The sequence below is a fragment of the Poecilia reticulata genome, linkage group LG23 (genome assembly GCF_000633615.1).
Source record: "Poecilia reticulata strain Guanapo linkage group LG23, Guppy_female_1.0+MT, whole genome shotgun sequence".
Classification (NCBI taxonomy): Eukaryota; Metazoa; Chordata; class Actinopteri; order Cyprinodontiformes; family Poeciliidae; genus Poecilia; species Poecilia reticulata.
In genome coordinates this window covers 14,813,752-14,836,388 of record NC_024353.1, presented here as the reverse complement: position 1 = coordinate 14,836,388, position 22,637 = coordinate 14,813,752, and the positions used below count along the sequence as shown (strand labels likewise).

At 39.3% G+C, this 22,637-nt stretch overlaps 3 protein-coding genes across 6 annotated transcripts in view; all 3 read right to left on the bottom strand.

The window, feature by feature from the left end:
* Positions 1-697: 697 nt before the first annotated feature.
* On the bottom strand, positions 698-3,088 carry LOC103459604 (angiopoietin-related protein 5-like). 2 transcript variants are annotated; one of them, XM_008401316.1, is made up of 8 exons: positions 3,016-3,088; positions 2,657-2,812; positions 2,467-2,532; positions 1,954-1,972; positions 1,781-1,866; positions 1,580-1,697; positions 1,259-1,444; positions 698-1,107 (listed from the first exon to the last, which is right to left on the bottom strand). In XM_008401316.1, exons 3-8 carry the CDS (start codon positions 2,524-2,526, stop codon positions 809-811), a joined length of 768 nt encoding a protein of 255 aa, XP_008399538.1. In that variant the 5' UTR covers positions 2,527-2,532; positions 2,657-2,812; positions 3,016-3,088; the 3' UTR covers positions 698-808. The 2 variants fall into 2 exon arrangements, with proteins under 2 accessions (XP_008399538.1, XP_008399536.1); XM_008401314.1 differs by lacking the exon at positions 3,016-3,088 and having other exon boundaries at positions 2,657-3,008.
* Positions 3,089-5,339: 2,251 nt separating this feature from the next.
* LOC103459605 (angiopoietin-related protein 5-like) lies at positions 5,340-9,587 on the bottom strand. The gene is made up of 7 exons (XM_008401317.2): positions 9,476-9,587; positions 9,236-9,307; positions 9,122-9,149; positions 8,927-9,018; positions 7,535-7,652; positions 7,160-7,345; positions 5,340-6,045 (listed from the first exon to the last, which is right to left on the bottom strand). Exons 1-7 carry the CDS (start codon positions 9,479-9,481, stop codon positions 5,747-5,749), a joined length of 801 nt encoding a protein of 266 aa, XP_008399539.1. The 5' UTR covers positions 9,482-9,587; the 3' UTR covers positions 5,340-5,746.
* A 2,712-nt stretch (positions 9,588-12,299) lies between these two features.
* Positions 12,300-22,637, bottom strand: part of selenoo2 (selenoprotein O2) — a 15,794-nt gene continuing 5,456 nt past the window's right edge. For 2 of the 3 annotated variants that reach the window (XM_008401318.2, XM_017302700.1), the window contains 11 exons: positions 22,375-22,450; positions 19,623-19,646; positions 17,800-19,540; positions 17,452-17,625; positions 16,975-17,148; positions 15,327-15,500; positions 14,911-15,084; positions 14,596-14,766; positions 14,292-14,465; positions 13,906-13,952; positions 12,300-12,962 (listed from right to left, as the gene is read on the bottom strand). In XM_008401318.2, the coding sequence (XP_008399540.1) occupies positions 12,427-12,962; positions 13,906-13,952; positions 14,292-14,465; positions 14,596-14,766; positions 14,911-15,084; positions 15,327-15,500; positions 16,975-17,148; positions 17,452-17,625; positions 17,800-19,540; positions 19,623-19,646; positions 22,375-22,450 (3,465 nt within the window). In that variant the 3' untranslated portion in view covers positions 12,300-12,426. Of the gene's footprint in view, positions 12,963-13,905; positions 13,953-14,291; positions 14,466-14,595; positions 14,767-14,910; positions 15,085-15,326; positions 15,501-16,974; positions 17,149-17,451; positions 17,626-17,799; positions 19,541-19,622; positions 19,647-22,374; positions 22,451-22,637 lie in introns of those variants that run through there. The other variant, XM_008401320.2, reaches the window with a different exon arrangement.

Below are 22,637 nucleotides of genomic sequence, written 5' to 3'. Positions count from 1 at the left end.
TGGGCTGATAGCCATTCAGGTTTTTTAAGAACAGGGATGATTACAGAGGTTTTGTAGCAGGATAGTCCAACAGATTGAGGCAAGATGATGTTGAATAAGGACATGCATCAGTGGTTCTGCACACTCCTTCAACCCAACAGGTCTGGTAGATTTTCTTGGATTCATCCTCCTAAGGGTCCATCGGACCTCAGCTGGGTCAAGACAAAGTGCCTCTTCCTCCTGACAGGGAGTGAATTTTTACTGCAGGCAAACTGTCCAAAATAGTTTGTTCAGGAAGTCAATGTTGACATCACAGGAAGTGGTAGTGATCCTAGTATGAGACAGATTTATTCCTCTGCTACAGCCTGCTGAGTGCCAACAGTTCACTGAGCCTGATGTGTACATTTAGTAAAATTCATAATTGGTGAATAGCCACTTTACTCCTGCAATATCAGTTTATTCCATTTTATCTATGCTGTCCTCCATGTTCTATCACTAACCTTCATAAAATGTTTTCCATAGTCCTTAAAGTTTGTTTCTGTCATCTCCTCCATTAATGCTAAAGCTAGCATTGGTAGTGAGTTGGTTTCTCCCGTTTTTGGACAGGTTTTAATTAGATAATTTCTTAATTCTAGTTTAAAGCTAATCTTGAGCCTTGTCCGTTTTGATTTATACAAGTCAAAAACAGAAAAATATGCCACACACAAAAACCTTTATTTTCATTTTGATTTTTTAATTGAAAACTTGCATGGTTGAACTTTCTCTTCAAAGACCCATGGCATCTGTAATTAGCCAAATTAAAAACGTAAATCCAAAATAAAAAGCGGAATCAATTGGGCTTGATCATCATTCTGGTGGCCTTTGCTGAATACGGCGCGAGAGGTTTCCACGTGAGCCAGTGGAGACCCGAAGCCCAGCCAATGTGATTGCCTGTAGAACGCCATTTACCATTCAGACTGGCAGAGCCGCAGCTGCTGAACCACCAGCCGCCACCTTCTGTAAAGGCGCACTCCTCGTTAATGATGTCATCAAATATACACGGGGAGCAGCCGTCGTTGTCGTGGTCGATGGTGCTGAAGCCGAAGCCATTTTGGTCGATGTCCGGATAAGTCCCAAGGATGGCATTGCCTTTGTGGACAGAGAGAACGCCTTTTAGAAATGTTCAACTTACAAAAACAAAATGCCATTCTTTGACATACAAACTTCCAACTTTATCTGAAAGTTGGTCATCTGTTGTGGTGTACTAAACACACTAGAGTATGGTTAGAAATGAAGTTACCTGCATTTCCGCTGTATCTCCCAACATGCAGCTTAAAAGCTGTAGATTCGTTTCCAATTCTGAAGTCGTCGTACTCGGCATATGCCGTGCCGCCTTCATGGTCCCACAGGTCCACCCTCAAAGTCCACTTTTTATGTTTGTCCTTAGTTAGAATATGGACTCTCTCCAGGCCAAGCCAATGGTCATCTGAGGAAACGGCAAAGCACAAGATTTTTATTGTCTCTACAGTCTCTGTCAATGTGGAATCCCAAGCTTCAGAAGACAAACGCGTTCTGCCTTAAGTGGAATAAAAATAAGCAAAACAATAAGATTGTTGCATACATTCCAGAAATCCAAAGCCATCTTTGTAAGAGTCCCACTTCTCAGCAAAGGACACCACCGGTCCACTCCGCCTCTGATACACTATCCATCCACCATCTGGACGCATCTCACAGTACACCTGTAGGAAAAGTCCAGAGAACATGGAGCATTTGTAGAAGCTGAAATCTTCTCGTTACAGCCGTATCAAGTCAGATTCAGAACCTCAAAGCGGGCGTTGCCTCCAGTTGGCTGGATCTCATAAACTCCGCTGGTCACTTGGGGCGACTGTCTCTGAATCTCTGAGCAGTCTTTTTTTTTTCAAAAAGCAAGAGCATCAACATTAGAGAGGTTCCGGAAAGTTTTTTCTCAACAAGTAGTAGCGAAACATTCCTTACCTTCAGGCAAAGCTGCTTTCTGTTAAAGGAGCACAACAGCACAGATTCAGGAAGACATTTCGTATTCGATAGTCGGACAATTTAAGAACAAGAAAATGGTGGATCTAAAATGTGTATCCAAAGCCAGATTTTGCTATGTAAATTAGGAACGCTGTGTAAAATCATTTGACAATTTTTAATTCTGTACAATTCAACCTAAAACAAAGGAGAAATCTAGTAATTAAAACAGTTTTTATAGGTGTTTATAGGTAGAATACAGCATTCTATCAATTATAGTGAATCTAATATAAACAAATAAAATAACAAGGCAGAGAGCTTTTGGCCTTTCTCCTAACTTATTGCAATGTCAAAATAATCCATAAATACGCTGGTGGGGTGAAGATGGAGAAGCAGGACATTAATGTAAACAACATGTTTCTCCAGAGCTGATGGCAATATCTAAAAATTGTATGAGTGTAACTATATGTAAAATGTATTTTGGCATTTAGTAAACTCAAATGTCAAAGGACTTACCCCGGACTGGACCGAGCAGCTCAACAGAAGGAACCCAAGGTAGATGAGCAGAGCCTTCATTCTGACCTGGAGTCAAAAAGTGCATTTTAATTCAGTTTTACTTGTGGTTAAAATCAAACAAACGCTTAGAATATTCCCCCTATGAGCATAAATGTAAGCAATGATCTTAGTTTTTCTTCATAAGACTTACCTGTGTGGTGAGTGAACTTCAGTGTTGCTCGGCCTCCTCTACAGAAGGGTTCCCTTTGAAAGCCCAGCCTCCCCTCCTCTCTCGTAGCCTGTGGTCTTTCCCGTCAGGTCAGACTCAGCATGAGAAGCGTCTGAACAGCAGGACAGAAATTTAGACCTACATAAACGGGTCAAGCGGTGTGATTAGCTTACAGGCTAGAAACCCCCAATATCTACATTCCTGACTGACCCAGTACATCTAGTCTGTGTTTTTAACGTTACTCTACGCTAGAGCGTACATTTAGTTAACAGATGTATCTATATCAACTTAAAGTTAATTTTGTTTGCTTAAGAGTAACTCTTTGTTTTGTGGGTACTTACCTGCTTTGGAGTTGCCAGGCAAATGATGGGGGGCCAGCGCTCAGCAGACTTAAATGCTGATTGGACTGCACCATTAGTTCCGGCTGGCAGGAACTAAATGTAGTTTCTTTGTTTAGATAAGTTTTGTATTTAAGTAAATATTAGTGTTTAAAGTTTAATATTTTTTGATTTTCATTTTTGGGTCTCTAGTTTAGCCGAACTTAGCTGTACTGTTATTTGTTTTTGTGTTATTTGTAATTGTATTCTGTTTAGTTACCCCTATTGTGTCTTAATTGATCTGATCAGCCAGTATATACACACCTGTGTGTCATGTCTTAGTAAAGTCAACTAACCGCAAAGCTATAATCTCTTCCAGTGGTTCTAACAACCTCCTCAGCAAGTCAATGTTCTCCTTAGGCCTTCTGATGAGCCATCATTTGATTCAGGTGTGCTAAACCAAAGAGATAACTAAAACATGCAGGATGCCGGCCCTCCAGGACTGACTTTGGACACCCCTGCTTTAGATGGAACCAGGGTTTAAGATTAGGAACAGGATGATGGATTTTCTGAGTCCAATCTTGCAAGTTTTGACGTAACCTAGATAGAATCCAGAGCTAAAACTAATAGATCTGTGGGACTGACACAGATGAAAAAAAAAAAAAAAGTTATGGGCAAGAAACGTCCAGCAGGTCTGATATGTTTAGAGAACTTTTGCAAGATAGAGTGAGGAAATACGCTCTCTGATGATGTGCTGTAATTGACTCAATATTTGTCAGATATTAGTCTAAGGGTGTGTACATGGCCTGATTCATAATGACCTCCTTTTACTTTCCATAGAAACTGGCGCTTTAACATGAGTGAGTCTGTGTTTTACAAGATAAATATAAATATCTTGTTCTTACCCCAAACTGGACTGAGCAGCTCAACAGAAGGCCCAGAATGAACGCCAGATAGTTGACCTTCATTCTGACCAGAGTTTAAAAAAAGATGGATTCATGTAAATATTCTGAACAATTTTGATGTAAAATATTATTTAGTCAATAACTTAAAAACATGGCATTTAGAAGACAACAACTCATTATAGGGTGTTGTTTGTAAAGTTGCACAGTTACAAAATTTAACAGCAATAATTTCTTTTAGTGTATTAGTGTATAAATTAAATGATCCAAAATGCTAAGTTTAGCTTAACTGATGCAAGTAGTATCAACATGCTAGTGACTCAATATGCTAATGATAGCCATCATGCTAGCATTAGCCGTGTACCTAAAATAAGCATTTTACATAATTTCATATTTATTAGCAATATTTACCATACTGACTGGATTAAGTCAATGTAAGTAAACATGCTGGTGACATCACAGGTGTCACTGTGATGTCACCTGTGATGTGTCATCACACATCTCAGGTGTCATTTTGTATACTAACATCATTCAGTATGCTATCACTAGTGTATAAATTAAAATGATCCAAAATGCTAAGTTTAGCGTAAAAGCTGTCGGTAACATATGTCACCAGTATGTTCATTTACAGTGATCTAATCTATTCTGTATGATAAACATAGCTAATAAATATGAAATTATGTAAAATCTCACATCCTGCAAGATGTGATTATCAAAACCAAACATAAAACCGTTCAAGTAGTTTAACTTTGATTCATCAGAGGGGAAAAAACTGAACCCTCACATCTACATAAATAACTAAACATGTAGAGCATTTGACTGCAGGTTACGATATAAACGAGGGGAGCGCAGGCCTATAAAAGTATAGTGCTTTCATACAGAATCAAGTTTCACAAGTAGGATGAGTGTCCAGGTCAAAAGCATCCATAGCCAACATTCCTGAATGACCATATGTGTTCAGGTTGTCATGAAAGCCTGACCGGTTTTACAATTCACCAATAAAGGCTCAAACAAAGCTGATAAACATCAAAAACTCAATTTTAAACTCCCATTAATTCATGCTAAGCTGATGCTTCCTAGAACTATTATTTATGTTTTAGATGTACAAAACATGAGTCAATCGTCTTGAGCTGTTGAACACCAAACGCTGTTCAATGACCTAAGAAACAGTGAGGTGTCCAACACCTAAATGCAACACCAGTTTTATTGCCAAAACTCCAATTTGAATGCTAAAAAAGACAAATTTAACACAATTTTAACTACAAAAGAGTTTCTTACAAAGATGCAACAACATTTTACACATGCCTAAAATGCTGTTGTGCGATAATAGGCTTGGTTTGGCTATGAACAACTACCAGTAGGTGCCAAGGGCAATTATTAACACAATTAACAGGTGGTGGGACCAACTGATTTAAGGAATGAATGGCTAAAAGCTCTCAGTCTATGTCAGTTATTGTGTTGTTTAATACATTTCTTGATGAGGTGTGTGATTTTACGAACAATAGATGGATTGAACTCGTAGCGGCTTTCTCATACAGAAAGTCCTATGCATATAAATACAGAATAAAAACAAATGACATTTCTCCAAATTGTGAGAATTTATTTCCAAAATACTTCAACTTCCAGGTGAAATACATCAGTCAAGAAACAAACTATGTTTATGACATTCAACTCAACTACAAAGTAAAAGAAAAATAATGAAAAGTAAAACTATATGAGTATAAAAGTAAAACAGAGAAGCAAATTTGACTGTAACCAATAGAAAGATGTAACATCATAGTGTGATTTTGAAGTAACATATCATGACATCAGCCATGGATCAAAAATGAAGGCCAAGGTTCCTACTTTCTCCCTCACATGGATTTGATCATCATTCTTGTGGCTTTGGCTGAATAAGGGGCGGGTGGTTTCCAGGTGAGCCAGTGGAGACCAGAAGCCCAGCCGGTGTGTTCCCCAGAAGGGTGCCAGTTACCGTTCAGACTGGCAGAGCCGCACCGGCTGTACCACCAACCGCCTCCTTCTGAAAGGGAGCATTTTGTTTCAGCAATGTCTCCGAAGAGGCACGGGGAGCAGCCGTCATTGTCGCGGTCGACGGTGCTGAAGCCAAAGCCGTTCTGGTCAATGCCCTGATAGGCTCCACGGATGGCGTCACCTTTTGGGTAGAGAAGAGTTTTTCTTAGGAGAGTATCTTTCAAAGGGTTTCTGTAGAACGCACTGAAATCTTGCTTTCTTTGCAAAATTTCAATTGGTTGGATCCATATGAAATTGGAGACAAGGAATTTTTAGGATTGTTGAGATTCTTTGAATTGCAGTGTTTGTCTAAAAGCCCAAACCAAGATAAATTAAGCATTGCTATAGATTGTTAGGGTGATTCATTACTTGTTAAACAGAAATTGTTAATTTACGCAAGAATGTCCATCTGTTATCTAAAAAGGCTTATCCTTGCAAGGTCTCCAGGAGGACTGGTGCCTATCTTCAGTTCTCATTGGGTGAGAGATGAGGTACATCATGCACAGTTTGCCAGACCATCACAGGGCAACAGAGAAAAATAGGGCAAACAGCCATGCACACCCACATTCACACCTAAGGACAATTTATAGACCAATTAATCTGGCAGTCCTGTTTTTGGACTGTGGGAGGAAGCCGGAGTACCTGGAGAGAACCCACTCATACAGGAAGAACATGCAAACTCCATGCAGAAAGACCCCAGGCCAGGAATAGGAACCAAGGTCTTCTTGCTGCAAGGCATGTCTCAAGTTTCAGTGCCAAAGCATATCAAACAATGACAACTATATCAAGAAATCTATTTTTTCACAATCCCCACACTGCCAAGTGCCCTTGCAGCTAACAAAATGGACTTTTGGCAAATCCTGGTGATCAACTCTTCCAATTCATTCAAAAATGTTTCCTTTGTGACTCTTGCATTTTGGTAACCTGTAAAAGGTGTACCCCGCCTCTTTTCCAATGGCTGCTGGAGATAGGTACCAGCCCCCTTGCAACCTTGAACAGATTAGTGGGTGTAGATCATTGAGGGATACAGTAAACAGACAAATGCCCTAATATAATTGGATGGGTTTTTAAAGAGAAAAAGCTGTGTCCACTCTCGCAGCCAACACTGCAAGACCCTTACAAAGGGCGGAGTGTTGGAAGGAAGTGTACTTCAAATGTTAAATGTTTCATCAAATCTTGCACAATGATTACAAACAAACTAGATGTTAAGAGGTTCAATCAATGTTTATCAGATGATAGACAGAATACTTGCGTACCTGCGTCTCCGCTGTATTTCCCAACGTGGAGTTTGAAAGCCGTTTTCTCATTTCCCAGTCTGAAGTTCTTGTACTCGGCAAAAGCAGTGCCACCTTCGTGGTCCCACAGGTCCACCCTCAAGGTCCACTTCTTGGATTGGTTCTTTGTCAATGTGAAAACCTTCCTCAGTCCCAGCCAGTGATCCTCTAAGGGGTTAAACACAGCACAAATACCAAAATGCTTGGGGGTTTTCTCACAGGTTTGCACCAGTTATGTAAAGCTGAACCTCCTACTAAAAATCCAAAAACCTACTCAAAGCATAATATGCTGGGTTTAACTTTTACATTGTCCCCCAATATTTAACTAAATCCCCAAATAACATGCAGTTCACATACGTGTGAGGTTTCCAAATCCATTCTTATATGCTGCCCATTTTCTGTCGAAAGACACGGAGCCTCCACTGCGCCTCTGAAACACCGTCCAGCCTCCATCTGAGTTCATCTCACAGTACACCTGAAAAGGAAAAACCGCAATCAACACATTAGCTGTCAAAAGTGTCCACACCCCTGATAAAATGACAGATTATGATATGAAAATATAACACCACTTTTATTCAACCTGCTTATAATCTGGTTGCACCTATGAGGCTGCTCAACTAGTTCTGCAGTTGCTGTTTGGTTTTATGCAACCCAGTCGGGTCCCTTGGACCCAGGCAGACTTCCAGTCTGAACAGAATCATTAAAGGGCCCAAACACAATATAGAACCACTTTATTACATACATCTACCAAAAACTGAGTTAAAAAAAAAAACCTTCCCGGCTTTCTACCTCTCTTTTGATTCAACAAAATGTCTACAACATTGGCTCGTACTGACCTATTAGCATCACGCAGGTGGTTTAAACTGCTCAGCTGCACGTTCATGATGTGAATCTCTAATTGTACCCTTCAGAGCACAGTGAACTAACTCATTGTTATGTTCAAGAAACCAAACTGAGGTGATTTGAACTTTGTGAAATTCTAATTATTGTTCTAGCAGTCCCTAAAATGACTACAGAAAATGACCAACGTCATCTGGAACAATACTAAGGTTGACGGTGGCATTTAACTTATGTGCCGCCTCAAGCTTGAACTGTTGGTACAAGTCAGGATGGATTCATGCTTTTATCTCGTTTATATCAAATTCTGATCCTGAACATCTCAATGTTAGGCAACTGAAATCAAGACTCTGATGACTGAGGTATTTGATTTTCCAAATATATCTGTTGTAACTAGCAGTTCTTTAAAACAACCTTTCCTGACCTCCTCAACAACCAATATTGGATATTTTTTTAATCTTTTTTTTGTTTCATTTGACTTTTTTCTATCAGCTCCAGAAATGGCTGTGTGTGAAAATCCTAGCAGCTCAGCAGTTTGGAAGATGCTGAAACTATCTTTCTTCCCCATTCTGATGGTTTGGTTTTAACTTTAGCGCCTCCTCTACGCCTCTTCCTTCCCTGTCTCTAGATGTTGACTTGGAGTAAGCCTCCACCCTCTGATTGGATGCTGTCTGCGTTAAACAGTTCAACTTGTGCACCTCATAAGTAGTAGCTGGCACCTCACCGTTCTGTCACCTACTTCCTACCAATTAGAATCATTATGGAAAACTTAATACAGTTTTTTTGTGTGTTTTCTCTGAAAACCTGCCAATCATCTTAAAGTACGTACAATTGCAATCAGAAAACAACAGTGTCAAGTAATCCGTTTGAGATCATTTACAATTAAAAGCAGAAATGTCTTCAATCGGTCACCTTGAAGCGGGTATTGACTCCCTTAGGCTGGATTACATAGACTCCACTGGGGGCGTCTGGAGACTGACTTCTGATCTGTGTGCAGTCTGTACCTGAAGTTCACAGAATTAAAGATTAGGATGACCAAAAAAAAAAAGTTTCTGGCTTTGTATGTTATGATAAACTTGCTATCATAAGCATTTAGGGTTTTTTTACCTTGAGATTTTAGGGCTTTCCGCTTTTTCTATGAGAATGACAAACACAGGTTTAATCATTTAAATAGAGATAAGTACAAGTTTTAACCCACAAATAAAGTTGAGTCATATTTACCGCAGCCTGGACTGAGCAGCTCAACAGAAGCGTGAATATGAGAGCACGATAACCGAGACTCTTCATTTTGACCTGCGTTTAAAAGTGACATTTTTTTTTAATCAACAGTTATAATCTTTATTATTTTTCTTTTCTAAGAAGCAGCATTTTCTCATTTTTAAGCATTTACAAACGGCTAAAAGCACAGATGTTCTAACTAACGTAGTGTTGCAGCCTAACTGTGCCTGGTTTAATACATACCTGCATGTCGGTTGGACCTTGCACCCCAGCTCACACTGTACAACAGAACCAGCTCCTTTATACAACAGACTCCACTGCCACACCTCCTTCCCCACTTCCCATAAGTGTCATCTTTTTTTTTCCCTCTCTCTCTGTGAGGTCATACTTAGTGGGAGGATGTTAGAACAGCAGCTCTAAGCTCCGCTGCTTGGCTGGAGGAAAACAACCGTTATCCTCCGCCCTCTTGAACCACGTTACGCAAATTCTCAACAAGGACTTGTCAGTATTTCTGTCTGGAAACACTTCCACGCTCATTTCTTCTTCCTGCCTGGCCGAGCTACTCCTTTCAAAGTAAACAACCCTGCAGGCGATTCTAACAAGAGAGGCATGCATTAGTCAAGAAGCGGGTCAAGCGACACAGATTAATGCCGCGAAGTCCACTTGTTCCGAACTGAGCGTTTTTCTTCAAAACCTAAAAGGTTGTGTGTATGATATCACTCCCTTTACTTTCTCTTGAATATGCATGCACTGAATTCTTGCGTTCGGCATTCATCCAATCGGAAGAATAACGTCTGAGTCCACTTTGCGGGTCAGTGGATCTCATGGTAAGAAGTGATAAAGCCGTGTGGGAGGAGTTCTTACTGTAAATGACCAGGTCAGGGTCGACCTGTCGGAGAGAGACACATTTATTTCATCTTTAATAACTAACAGCATGAATGTGCTCTTAATGAAGATAATCTGCTAGTCAGATTATGATGCAGCCCAAAGTCATTTATTTTGTTCTATTTTTGAAAACCTATCCACATTCAAATCACATCTTAAAACATACCTTTTCAGAACAGCTTTTAATATATGACTATTGCCCTGTTTTATGCTTATCCTGTGCTTTTTTAATGTAATATTTATACGTTCTCCTTTTATAATTTGGTTTGATGTACTTAGGCTTCGGTTTGTAGTTTTGCTTGATTTCTGTAAAGGGAGTGTTGGGAAAAGCGCCACACAAATAAAACATATTATTATTATTACTGTAAATGCAGAATGCAAACAAACAGAGAACTGCAACATAGTGAGGAGTACTACAGGTACTACAAGTCGTGTCATAATGACTCACAACTTTCTGTTTCTGTCACCACATGATTATGGTCTATTACAGTATTAAGACAGTCTGTCCACAGTACACATCAGTGAATGACTCAGAATTTCCTCCAACTCACAGCAGCCGTATGCACCTTTATAAAAGTGTCATTTTTTTACATATTTTGCTAAATATGTAAATGTTATGACTCTACAATATGAAACAGATAAACTGTAAAAAATCAAATAAAATCATGCTCCTCTGCCTCCCCCATGTGATCATACACCATCTGCAGGATGTCAGACACAATCAATCAGGGGCAGGAGGAGGGGCTTAGTGATGTCAATCACTCTCACGTACATGCCGCTCACACCCTTCCCTATGCTAGAGCTTGTTCACCACAATCACCTGGCCGAGCTACGCCTCTCATGAATCCAAAGTCTTGCTGGTATATCCACCATGACGACGGATAAACAGTTTTCCTCGGCCATTAACACATTTAACATCCTGTACACAAGGTTGATTGACAGCGCTAAAACCCTCCTCCTGGCTCTGATTAGTTGTTTCTGACCGTGTGACGTATTTGACGTAACAGAGGAAGAAGGCAGAGGAGCTACATTTTTTTAGATTTATCTGTCTCATTACACTGTCATGACATGGTGACAATGTTACAAAAACATATTTTTGTAAAGGTGAAATACTGCAGGTTTAATACGGAACCGAGGTCATTAATTTTTGTCCCAAAATGAAGTATTTGGATAGGAACCACAGAGCCTGCAGGAAATCTAGGTGCCGTTATGAACTCAGACCTAAAGCTAGATAAATGTTACTGGTCAGTTACACACTGACTGATCTTTACTCTTGGGTCATCAGTGACCTGCTCTTTTAAATTATAACTGTAAAGGTTACATTTACTGCAGCTTTCAAGATAAGTCAGTGTTCATTTCATGAGTTAATTTCTATCATTTCTTAACAACAAATTTCTTGTGACTTTTATACATTTTAGTTTGATTCTCAGGGTATATTTCTTGTTTTCATGACATTTTCTGAATCCCCATAGTTTCTGTCCTGTAGAACACTCTGAGCTACATTTTGTATGAGTGGCGAAGTACACTTGCTTGATCCGATAAGACAAAAAAAAAACAATCCATATCAGAACAAAAAGTACACAATCTCAGGCTGTGAACATGACCAAGTTTGGTTGTACTGAACCAAGTGATTGTGCCTGGAAATACCCTGCCTCAAATAACTTGGAGAGGCTCAAAATAATATTGACATGGTATTTTGTTTCACTTTTTCCCCTTTAGTTTTCGCAGTTTTCTTTTCAGGTCTTCGGTTTGTGGCATAAGAAAGCAAAACTAGAATAGAGACAAAAAGTGTTGTATTCATAATAAAAATTAATTTTATTAATGAATGGTACCTTTCAGCCATAAACTGAGTTTCTATTGCAAATGTGTGCAAAACTTTGTTGATATTCCACTAATGTTGAAACAACACAATTTTGCAATTGTGGTACTTCCATTAAAAAAAAGAAACACAATTAAAATCCCTTGTGAATAACTTTGCTCACCCAAAGTCATTAAAAAAACAGACACGTCATCCTCCACCTACCACTTCCTGTCGTCTTCTCCGTCATCTCTGGCAGTAGCAGAATCTTATTGATGATATTGTGACTTGTGTGACCCAAAATAGTGTTTGCATTGCGGTTTTGCGAAGTATACTAATTTTTAAAAAAAAACCACGTCATCAGCGAAACTTTTATTTTGAAAAAGAAGTTGTTTTTTTTCTAAATTTGCAGGTTTATATTCAGCAAATATATTTTCAAAATGTCAAATTGTGCGCTTTTAAGATCGATGGAAATGCATCTGCTGTTACCTCAAACGCGTTCCTACGCATCCTAATTGGAACGAATAATGACAGAGCAGTCGTCCTCTTCCATCCCAAACCCGGGGTAGAGCGGCTCGCTGAAGTTACTGTAGAACGTGTGAAGATGTTTGAGGCTCCCAGAAGACACCCTGTAGAAGGACAGGGTGCCACCAGGCCAGTCCAGATAGACCGCGACCTTCCGAGAGCGGGACGCGGGTACGGATATTTCCTCGCGCTCGCTGTCATGCTCGGCGATGTAGTGATCTTCGGAGCAGAACAGACACCAGGACTGGTCCGTTTTGCCGAACGCAGACACGTGACTGTTCGCTCTGCGACTGATTCCCCTCATGGCGACGGCGACGTCCACCCAGCGTCCTCGCCACTCCACCTCCCAGTAGTGTCGCTGGGTAAGGCCTTGGTGACACAGGACCTGGGAGACGCTTTCAAACCTCTCGGGGTGTTTTGGGTACGGCTGTGACTCCCTGACCCACGTCACCTGTTTACCTCCGTCGTGTAGAAATAGAGACGTAGAGGCTGTGTTTGCGTCAAAGGTCAGGATGCAGGAGTCTGTAGAAAAGAAGAAAGTTTTATTTTTTTAACTGCTGACTTAACCCTTTGCCATAATGGTAATTAGGCCAAGTTTTGGCCATACTTTGGACAAATCATTTATGTCGTTAAAGACATTATGATTATCCATTATTTCTCCCTTTTAATAAAGCCATTTGGGTTTGCAATTTTGATTATTGCAATGCTTAATCATTAGTTTTACAACAAATAGTAACTTGCAAACACAGGAAGAGGTGTTAGTCAGCTGGATCTCTCTCTTCAAAAAATACATCATAATCACTTAATATTTCCCATTGCTTTGACCTCCTTAGGTACTTCATTATCTCACTATCCTATTGTAGCCTAGTAGGGAAAACATACTGTCCATTTTTACTTTTTTATTTTCATTTTATATCCATATGTAGACACAGTTGCGTGGAACAAACTTCAGACATAGCCAGTGCTATGTCTGAAGTTAATGCTTCAGACATAGGCTATGTCTTCAGACATAGCATTAGCTTTAAACATATATTTTTGTCTATCAAATTGTACAAAAATATAACAGTCAAATATTTTTGTCTCTAGTGGCCTTTACTTCACCAAAGATTGACAGGAAAGCAAGTTGAAGCTTTGAGCAAACATACTGAATAAAGTTGCAGTCAAGACCTGTAAATGGTCCACATCAGCTCAAAACAAGAGTAAAAACTGACATCATGATAGATCTTTATACATACAATCTTTATACGTTTTTTCAGATGCCGCCTAGACAACCTTATACGATCTTTACAAGTTTTCGGAAGCTAATCAGGCCTTTCCAATGCTATAAAATACATCAAATGGTAACATTGAAAGTCAAACATAAGACTTCAGTAATGTTTCCAAACTTAATGAAGAGTTTAAATGGCCACAACAGCTAAACAAAAAATCTCTGGAGAAGGAATGGAAAAAAATATTCACAACTTACAATTTTTTAGTGTTGATTTCAGGTAACATTCCTCGTTATGATCCACACTGTAGAAAGAAGTATTAAAAGAAACTCAAATCCACATAGATTTTCCTGTGTGGAGAACATTTTCTGCTTATCAAATAAAGCAGCAAAAAAGAAATCTTTCATGTTCTATGTATTTGTGTCCTCGACATGTCATGAAAGCACATATTGAGGAGCCAAATGCAGTAGGATGGAAGTAGAAATGTAGTAGAAAAAGTCCAAACAACTACAGATCATGACAATATAACTGTCAACTGTGTGACATCTTGCATACCTAAAGAAACATTTTGAGTACGCCATGGGTTTCACAAATAGTTTGAATTTGTTTAGCTAGATTTTTGCAATCCTTGAAGTTCACTTACCTTAGATGTTCTAGTCTACAAAGTGGATCGTCCCGCTGATCCGAGATCAGATCCACTCCAGAGTCCTGGAGATAATTGTAGCTGAGGTCCAGCTGCCTCAGGTGGGAAGGGTTGGAGCTCAGGGCTGAAGCCAGATGAGCACAGCCTTTCACGGTGACTCCACAAAACGACAGGCTGCAAGACAGGGATCATCCAAGACACTTTTTATACTCTAAAATTACAGATTCTGACTCATTTTCATGCTTTCTTTGATTTGTTTGAAAACTATATTGTGGTTGTTTTGGGGACAGAAAGCACCGCTTACCTCAAGGTTTCCAAGACACAGTTTGGGTTTGCTATTCCGTTAGAGAGCAACTCTACTTCCAGGTCCTCCAGGTCATTCTCACTCAGGTCAAGCTTCTTCATGTGGGAGTTGTTAGTGCTCAGGACTAAGGCGATGTCAGCACAGCATTTCTGAAGACTGCACTCTTTTAATCTGCAGGTAGTTCATAGAAAGGCTTGTTGAGAACCACAAAGAAAGTTCCATTTTAAGGAGTCATGATTGGAGAGAAGTCAAACAGACAATACTTCGCCACATCTGGCATGACATAAACCACCGAGTCTAGCTGCACAAACTTACATTAAAGTTTCCAGTCTACAGTGCTGACTTTTGAGGCCGGAGCACAGTGTACCAAAACCTGGACCTTGAAGGCTGTTCCCACTCAGGTCCAGATGTTTGACTTTGCTGGAGTCTGAGCTGAGAGGTGAACTAAGGCAGCTACAGGATTTCTGCGTTAGGCCACAGCAGCTGAGTCTGACCAAAAACAAAGAAAAAGAGAAATGAAAACAATTTAACAACAGCTTATACTTGAGTAATAATGTCATAAACATAATAAAAACGACAAGTTAATGTTAAAAAAAAAACATTTTGCATTCAAATAGGTTTTTGTAGGTTTCGACTGCATTTATAAGTGATTATTATTTCAAGACAAAAACGTTTTCTGTCCCAGTTTAGAAAAGTGATATCTTGAAATTTATGAATTAATTTCAACTGACCTCAGAATTTCTAGTTTACAACTTGGACTTGTTAGTCCAGCAGCAAGCAGGGACACCCCAGCATCCTTCAGGTTGTTGTTACTCAAATCAAGAGATTTCAGTTGAGAAGAGTCTGAGTTGAAGATTGAAGCTAACGCTCCACAGGAGCTCTCCCCCAGTTTGCACTGACTTAAACTGTTAAAAAAAAGTAGTTAGAAAAACCAAATGTTTTTATAACAAGCCAAGCAATTCACATACACATAGAAATCATAAAAAGTAGCACAAAAAACAAGTTAAAAATGTGCATAGACATGGAGTAAGTCAGATGATTTACTTGGAAACATTAAGTTTTTTGTTTTCTGTCTTCAAAGTCAGTTGCAAATTTCGTTGAGCTCCGTTGGATATGTGTTTGGGACCATTGTTAATGGTGGGCACACTTCTGCTAAAGCGCTAACAGCGAAACAGAGTTTTCATATAGCAATGTAGCATTTTTGCTAACGTTTAGCGAACTTAGCTTTCCTTCATTAATTTAAATTCTGAGGTGTTAATTTCTTTGGTTGTTTTGTAAACTTTGATTTAAATAGAGTTTAACATCTGTTTTGAAATTTTCATTATCTAAAGCTAAGAATTTTTCAAGTAGATGTTTACTTTCGTGTTCTTATTTTAAATGGGTGAAGACTGTTTGTACTGTTCCATGTCCTCCTCACTTGTTCTCTTTTGTGTGTCAAAACTTTATTGAAAGAAATACAATCAATACAAAACAACTAGTCTTAATGAAAGTGCTTTTGGGTTAGCACAGCTAACTGTTTAGTTAGCGATGCCCACCACTGGCTGTTGTCTTGGTTTAAATTTCAGCCTAGTTTAATTTTTCAAACTAATCAAAAGTTTCCCAGAAAATTTCGCAATTTATTGTTTTAATTAAATAACAGCAATACCACATTATTATATAGTAGTCTGATCTTCAGACGTTATCTTTACGTGTTTTTTTTAAGAAGATGTGCCAAACAATTCCCTTCATGTCATTAGTTCAATACAATATTAGCGTTTTTACCCATTATGTCTATATTCTTGCAAAGTTCCATCTGGTTTTCCAAATCCTGAAACTACAAAGAAGATTCAAAGTGCTTTTTCTTCAACAGTCAAGTCTGTCATGGTGATTTGGAGCAGTACAAGAAACTGGTTCAATTCAAGGTCTTTCTGGAGTGGTCCTTTGGATTTGGAAAACTCCTGTCATTTGACTCCACTACAATAAGACATGTTTAAAGAAGCTCCTATATTCATGGCCCACTCGTGTGCTCACTCGAACATGTTTGAAACTACAAGAATGTTTGCAACAATACTATTGTAAAAGTCATAAGCTTGCTTTCAATATAAGGTGCTTATTGTGATGTCTTGTTTATAAAAAACCTTTATATAGGTCATCATTTACAAACCAATCGAGGGAAGACTTCTTTCTTTATCGTGACAGATTTCAGATGGATTCTTGAGTTATTATGCCTTTTTGCAACTTTGTTTCATGAATACTTTTTCCTTGCGCCAATCTGATATATTATTATTTTCAATGTGTTGATTGTTTGAGTACCCCCAACTGGAGTCACGCAAATAACGTCCAAATTTACTGAAAAAACATAGACATGTTTGATTCTTGACAGAAAGAAGCAGATCAAACCTCAACATCTCAATCTTGCAGTGACAGCCGCTCAGTCCCAAACTCAGGGCCGTCACTCCACTGTGCTGGAGGTCATTAGCGCTCAGGTCCAGCTCTCTCAGTTGTGTTGACTCTGTGTTAAGAGCAGCAGCCAAGGCCTCACAGCAGCCACCCTCCACTTTGCATTCATGCAATCTAAAAACAAGGAAGTGCAGAGTTCTGTTTCAATTACAAACTGCTGACAGTCTCTGAAGCCAGTTTATAAAGGATAAAGTGAAGAGCAATGCATATTCTGCAAGAACAGAGAAATATGCTTTGTCTCCCAGGGCAACAAGAAGAAAATCATGTCATTCTGTTCTCGTAGCCATGATTTTGGAGTTCATGAAGCTTTTTTTTTTTGCCACTTTTAGGACAGTATGTTTAGGTAGTGGTCACAATGATCTTGTCCAAGCTTCTCTGTTTTTGCAGAAATTCTGTGTTAAAATCGTATAACAAGACCTTAAACTCTTCAGCTTGCATTGTGGACTCAGTAGACCTTCAGAAAGCAGCTGCACTCCCGAATCCTTCAGCTTGTTGTTACTCAAATCTAAATCTGTCAGATGAGAGGACGTTGAGCTCAAGGCAGAGGCCAGCAATGGACAGCAGTTTTCAGTGAGGTTGCAATAATTTAGGCTTCAAAGGAACAAAAAGGCAGCAGTTAGCAGGGGTTACTTTTTGTTTGACTGTGGATAAAAAGGTGCTCAACTGAAGGCAAGAGAATACCCATCATTACATCTAAATACTACTTGTTTTTGAATCTGAGACTTTACAACCAGCGGGCAAAAAGAATGTTATAAGTAAACTTACAGGGCATGTGTGGAGGAAGTTATAACAACCAGCAGCTTCTCTAGCCCTTCTTCTGATCTTGAGTACTTCTTTAGGTCAAACGTTTCCTCCAGAGTATCTGATGTCATTAGCTCAAAAGTGAGAGCGGACCATTGAGCCGAAGATAACTGTGTGCTTCCAATCCTCCCAGAACTTACAAAGCCCTGAATCTCCTGTACCAGAGATTCATCTCTGAGCTCCCCCAGACAGTGGAACAAGTTGAGCTTTGATTCGGGTTCTTCATTGATAATTTCTTTGATAAACTGTGTGGTTTTCGCCACATCTTCTTCTCCTTCTGCTTCCAAATGCAACACACCATAAAGGAGCTCCTGGTTTGACTTCAACGAAAGGCCCAGAAGGAAGCGAAGGAAGAGATCCCAGTGGCCATCTGGACTTTTCAAAGCCTTTTCAATGGCAGATTTATGAAAGCCAAAAACAGACTTTCTCCACAGTTTTGAGGAAAGTCTTTCCAGACGACCCAGAAGAACATTTTCCTTGTTATGCATGTATGAATAATGTACAAACACAGCTGCCAGAAACTCCTGGATACTCAAATGCACAAAGTTAAAAACTTTTTGTCCCCTTCCCACCTCCATGTGAAACATCTCTGTGCAAACACCTGAATACGTGGTTGCCTCATTGATGTCCATGTGGCACTCTTTCAGGTCAGCCTCATAGAAGATCTGTTTACGCTGCTCCAGCTGACGGAACGCTAGTTCTGCCAGCTTCAAACAAACGTTATCACCGCTCATGGGGTAGTGCCTTTCAGCCATCCGGTCAGTCTGACAGAGAAGAAGATACACGTACATCTCAGTCAGGGTGTTGGGCAATCTTCCGGTCACGTCTTCATGCAGCATTCTCTTAATCAAAGTGACGGTGATCCAGCAGAAAATTGGTATTTGACACATTACATAGAGGCTTTTTGATGACTTCACATGGTCTATGATCCGAAGGGAGAGGGCATCGTCACTCACACGCTTCTTAAAGTATTCCTGCCATCGGTCTTCAGTGAAGCCCTTGATTTCAGTCCACTGGTCAATGTACTTTCGAGGAATTTTGCCCGTCGCCGCAGGCCTACATGTGATCCAGACGAATGCGTTGCAGAGCAGATCTCCTGTGATGAGATTTGTGATCAGCACATCGAGCGGGGCCGGCTCCGTCTCGTCTCTCAAAACCTTGTTGTATTTGAAATTTAATGGGAGAAGACTCTCATCAAGGCCATCGAAAATGAAGAGGACTTTGGAGTCTGATAGCTTCTCGATGGGTTTTATCTGGGGGAAAAACCAGTGGAGTAGGCCCATTAATGAAGAGTCTCCCCCGCCCATGAAGGAATTCAACTCCCTGAAAGGGAGCGGAAAGAGAAAGGTGATGTCCTGATGTTCTTCTCCTTCTGCCCAGCTCAGAGTGAACTTCTGTGCACAGACTGTTTTACCCATTCCAGGTATACCCTGAGTAAGCACAGTCCTTATCTGTCTTTCTTGATCGGGCTTGAAAAGATCTCGGACTTTAATTGTTTCTTCCACTGCCATTTGCTTGGACTTTTGCTGTCTGAACTCACGCTCATCACTTAAACCTCCCCAGGTTCCTGCTATCACATGCAGCTCTGTGTAGATTTCTTTTAGGTAAATACGTTGTCCTTCTCCTGCATTGCCCTCGTAAACTTTCAGACACTGTTCCTTCAATGTACTTTTCAGTCTCTCTTGGATTGCGAGGAGGTCCCTTTCTGTTGAAAGAACAATTTTGTACTTAAGTACAAACATAGATGAACAAAGACAATTGAGAGTTGATTTTTGTTAGCATCTTACCTTCACTTGTTTTACTGCTGTTACCTGATAAAAACACAACATAAGAATACAGGTTTTACTGACCAACACTTTTTAGCAAACAAATTCACCAACACATTTGCTTACCATTGCTGCACAACTCTTTTAGTTGATCAGCATAAAGTTTTTGTTTCATTTTCTCCAGTATGATCACAGTTACCCTAACAGCACCATCATAACCATATGTTTGCACCACAAGATCCACAGTGCGCGGCCTGTCCAAGCCGTCAGCTTTACACTTTGGTATATTTACAAATCCTTCAAGGTCGCCGCTGTAAAGATACCACTGAAAAGTCTGAAGATCTTCATCAAGAAGTTCTAGAAAAATATCCAAGAGTTGTTCTTTTACGTTAGCCATGTCTGTCTTCTGAGCCAGTTGTCGGATCAGCTTATCTTTTATTCTTATCTGTTCATCCTCAGAACAACGCAGGTCTTAAATGCAGCAGTACTTTCAGTTTTGAGATGATATAACCACAGTGTGTCTATTATCATCCTTCTCATTTCCTGCTGAACTGACGCAGCTGAACTGACGCAGACATGTGATCAGTTAAAAAGGACTGTTTGAGGAAAACAAATGTCTTTCCCTATAGTCTGCACCTATAAACACAGTGGTATGTGGGTGAGAATGAATGTAAAACTGTGGCAGAACATTGTTTTTATGATGAGTTTGCTTTACAGAAAAAGAAACTAATCTAAGAAATCTAGATGATGTGAATTAAAGTGGGTGTCATACCTCATTACAACACAATGACTTGTTCAGCCTGGACAATAGAAAAACATTGTAGTGATATGTACTTTAACCAGCCCCTAGAGAAACAGTTCCCGGAATCATAAAGATAAAGACAGAAAGTACTGTTTATAAGTTCACTCAGCTTTGAACCCTTTACCCTATAGCTTTTCAGTTTATTGTAAACTGCTGTTTGAAGAACTATTAGATAAGAGTAATGAATAGTTTCAGCTATTGTAACCTTGGTCACGGCACAGGCAGTTCTCAGAGGAATGGCATTCTGGATGAAACCCGTCTTTTTCTTCCCTCTTAATCAATTAAAAATAAGACATTATAGTGATATAAAATGTACCGCAGATCCATACAAAACAGGTGAGTTGATGTTATTCTGAGCCTACCTAACTCCTTATTGACTGCACATGCATAAAAGCAACATAAACCTTTTTTGGGGTGCAATCGAAAGATAAATTAAGTTTCTTTTATTATTATTTGGTGTTGGTCACTATTGTTTTGTACCACTTTCGGAAACTACTGTTGGTCATATTGAAAACCTTTGGTCTTTTCACAAATACCTTGTCCTACTGTTTACACTTCAAAGAAACTCTAAACTATTTACAAACCACAAACCAGACAGATCGAGTTCAGATAGACCAGCTATGTACAGCTGCTTTTATTGAAGACTGCTCTAATCATATCATTCACAACACATGCAACAAAAGTTTAAAATTTTACAAGCTAAAATTCAGTCCAGTGATTGTTTCGTTTAGGTGTGAGTTTCTGGTGTGTTCCCATAGCTTCAGGCTCAGACAGGTCATTGTGTGACTGGTCATCTGAGCCGTCATTCTTCATCCGCATTAGCATTATTATTAAGTTGTACGTTTGTCAATATGGGCTCTGAAACAGTGCAACTCCACCTGATTCCATTCAGTCTATAAAATCAGTATTTGAAGAGTATTGCTAAATTGACAATTCCCTCCGTACTTATTGGCATCATTGGTGTATAAGTTATATATTTGTTTATGATACAGTGACTATATGCCATATGAACAATTTCTTTGTTAGTACCATTGCTGAAATACTGCTGGTATTTAAAGGAGTTATCCACTCTAATAGGGTTCCCAGAATGTTTGGTGGTGAAGCAGGCCCACAGCATCATTGTTCCTCCACCGTACTTCACAATGGGAACAAGGTTCTTTTCCACATAAATCATTGTCTTCCACTAAACCATTGTGTAGTGTTTGCCTTTTCACTGAAAGTCTAAGCGGCATCAGGCAGGTTTCTGGTATTTTGAATAAGGACAGAATTCATTAAATAATAAAGTCCTGGTATGGAAGCCTGACCTGGTTTCTATAGATCTAGTTTTTGTCAACTACACTTTTTAGCAGTTGTTTTCCATGATGGACATTTGATGAAAAACTAAATCTGGTGGATTTTTTAATGTCTTTTTTTTTTTTTTTTTAGATTTTATGGTTTCTATTTGAAGTATTGCCAAAATGATTAAAATAATATACTTTTTCTCAGTTTATTGGTGTAACATTAGGTTTCTGAAATTAAATATGACTTTGTTTAAAGACTTTGTACAGGGGTGCCAATAATTTTGAAGATGTTTTCTAATATAAACTCTGATAATATATATGAGTTTACAAATAAAAATTCTTGCAATATGATAAAACTTAATTCTGTGCAAAAATGAATGGTGGAACACACCACAAAATAACATCCTCCCTTTATGCAACAGAAGAGGGAGTCTGAGAGGAAGTAACTGGGTGACTGATGTAAATTTTCCTCTCATATCAATGTCATGTTTTAGATGCAACATAAACATATGACATGCAAACTGTTTGCTGTACTCCAGCAGTGAAAACAGACATCTCTCTCTCTCTCGCTCTCTCTCTCGCAGCAGCAGCTTAGGGAGGCTCTATGTGGATCAAGTGATGCAAATTTTTTGAGCCCAAGCAGGAGGCTTAGCATCATAGCCATCAGCAAACAGCTTCTCCTTTTCATCACCTGCTCCATCTTGTTGTTGGCACAAAGGCTCAGGGTCCGTGTACGGGTCCTCCAGAACTTTGAGAATTCTGTTTACCTGTCAAACAAGACGCAAGAAAGATGGATAACTGTGACCTGAAAAAAACAAACAGAAAAACAGAACTTCTTTTCCAAGGCACTGGATATTTTTCTCATCACATCCAAACTTTGTTTCTACTATCTCTTTAAAAGTGCAGATTTCAGAAACACACACACACACACATATATATATATATATATATATA

What these genes read in the sequence shown, in the direction of transcription:
- LOC103459604 (XM_008401316.1), bottom strand. Translation starts at nt 2,526, where the DNA reads ATGAAGGCTCTGCTCATCTACCTTGGGTTCCTTCTGTTGAGCTGCTCG. An exon ending in GAGGCAACGCCCGCTTTGAG is followed by an intron (nt 1,698 to 1,780) that starts GTTCTGAATCTG and finishes CTTTTCCTACAG; the next exon opens with GTGTACTGTGAGATGCGTCC. An exon ending in GAGATACAGCGGAAATGCAG is followed by an intron (nt 1,108 to 1,258) that starts GTAACTTCATTT and finishes CTGTCCACAAAG; the next exon opens with GCAATGCCATCCTTGGGACT.
- LOC103459605 (XM_008401317.2), bottom strand. An exon ending in GAAAGCCCTAAAATCTCAAG is followed by an intron (nt 9,019 to 9,121) that starts GTAAAAAAACCC and finishes TGTGAACTTCAG; the next exon opens with GTACAGACTGCACACAGATC. An exon ending in GAGTCAATACCCGCTTCAAG is followed by an intron (nt 7,653 to 8,926) that starts GTGACCGATTGA and finishes TTTCCTTTTCAG; the next exon opens with GTGTACTGTGAGATGAACTC.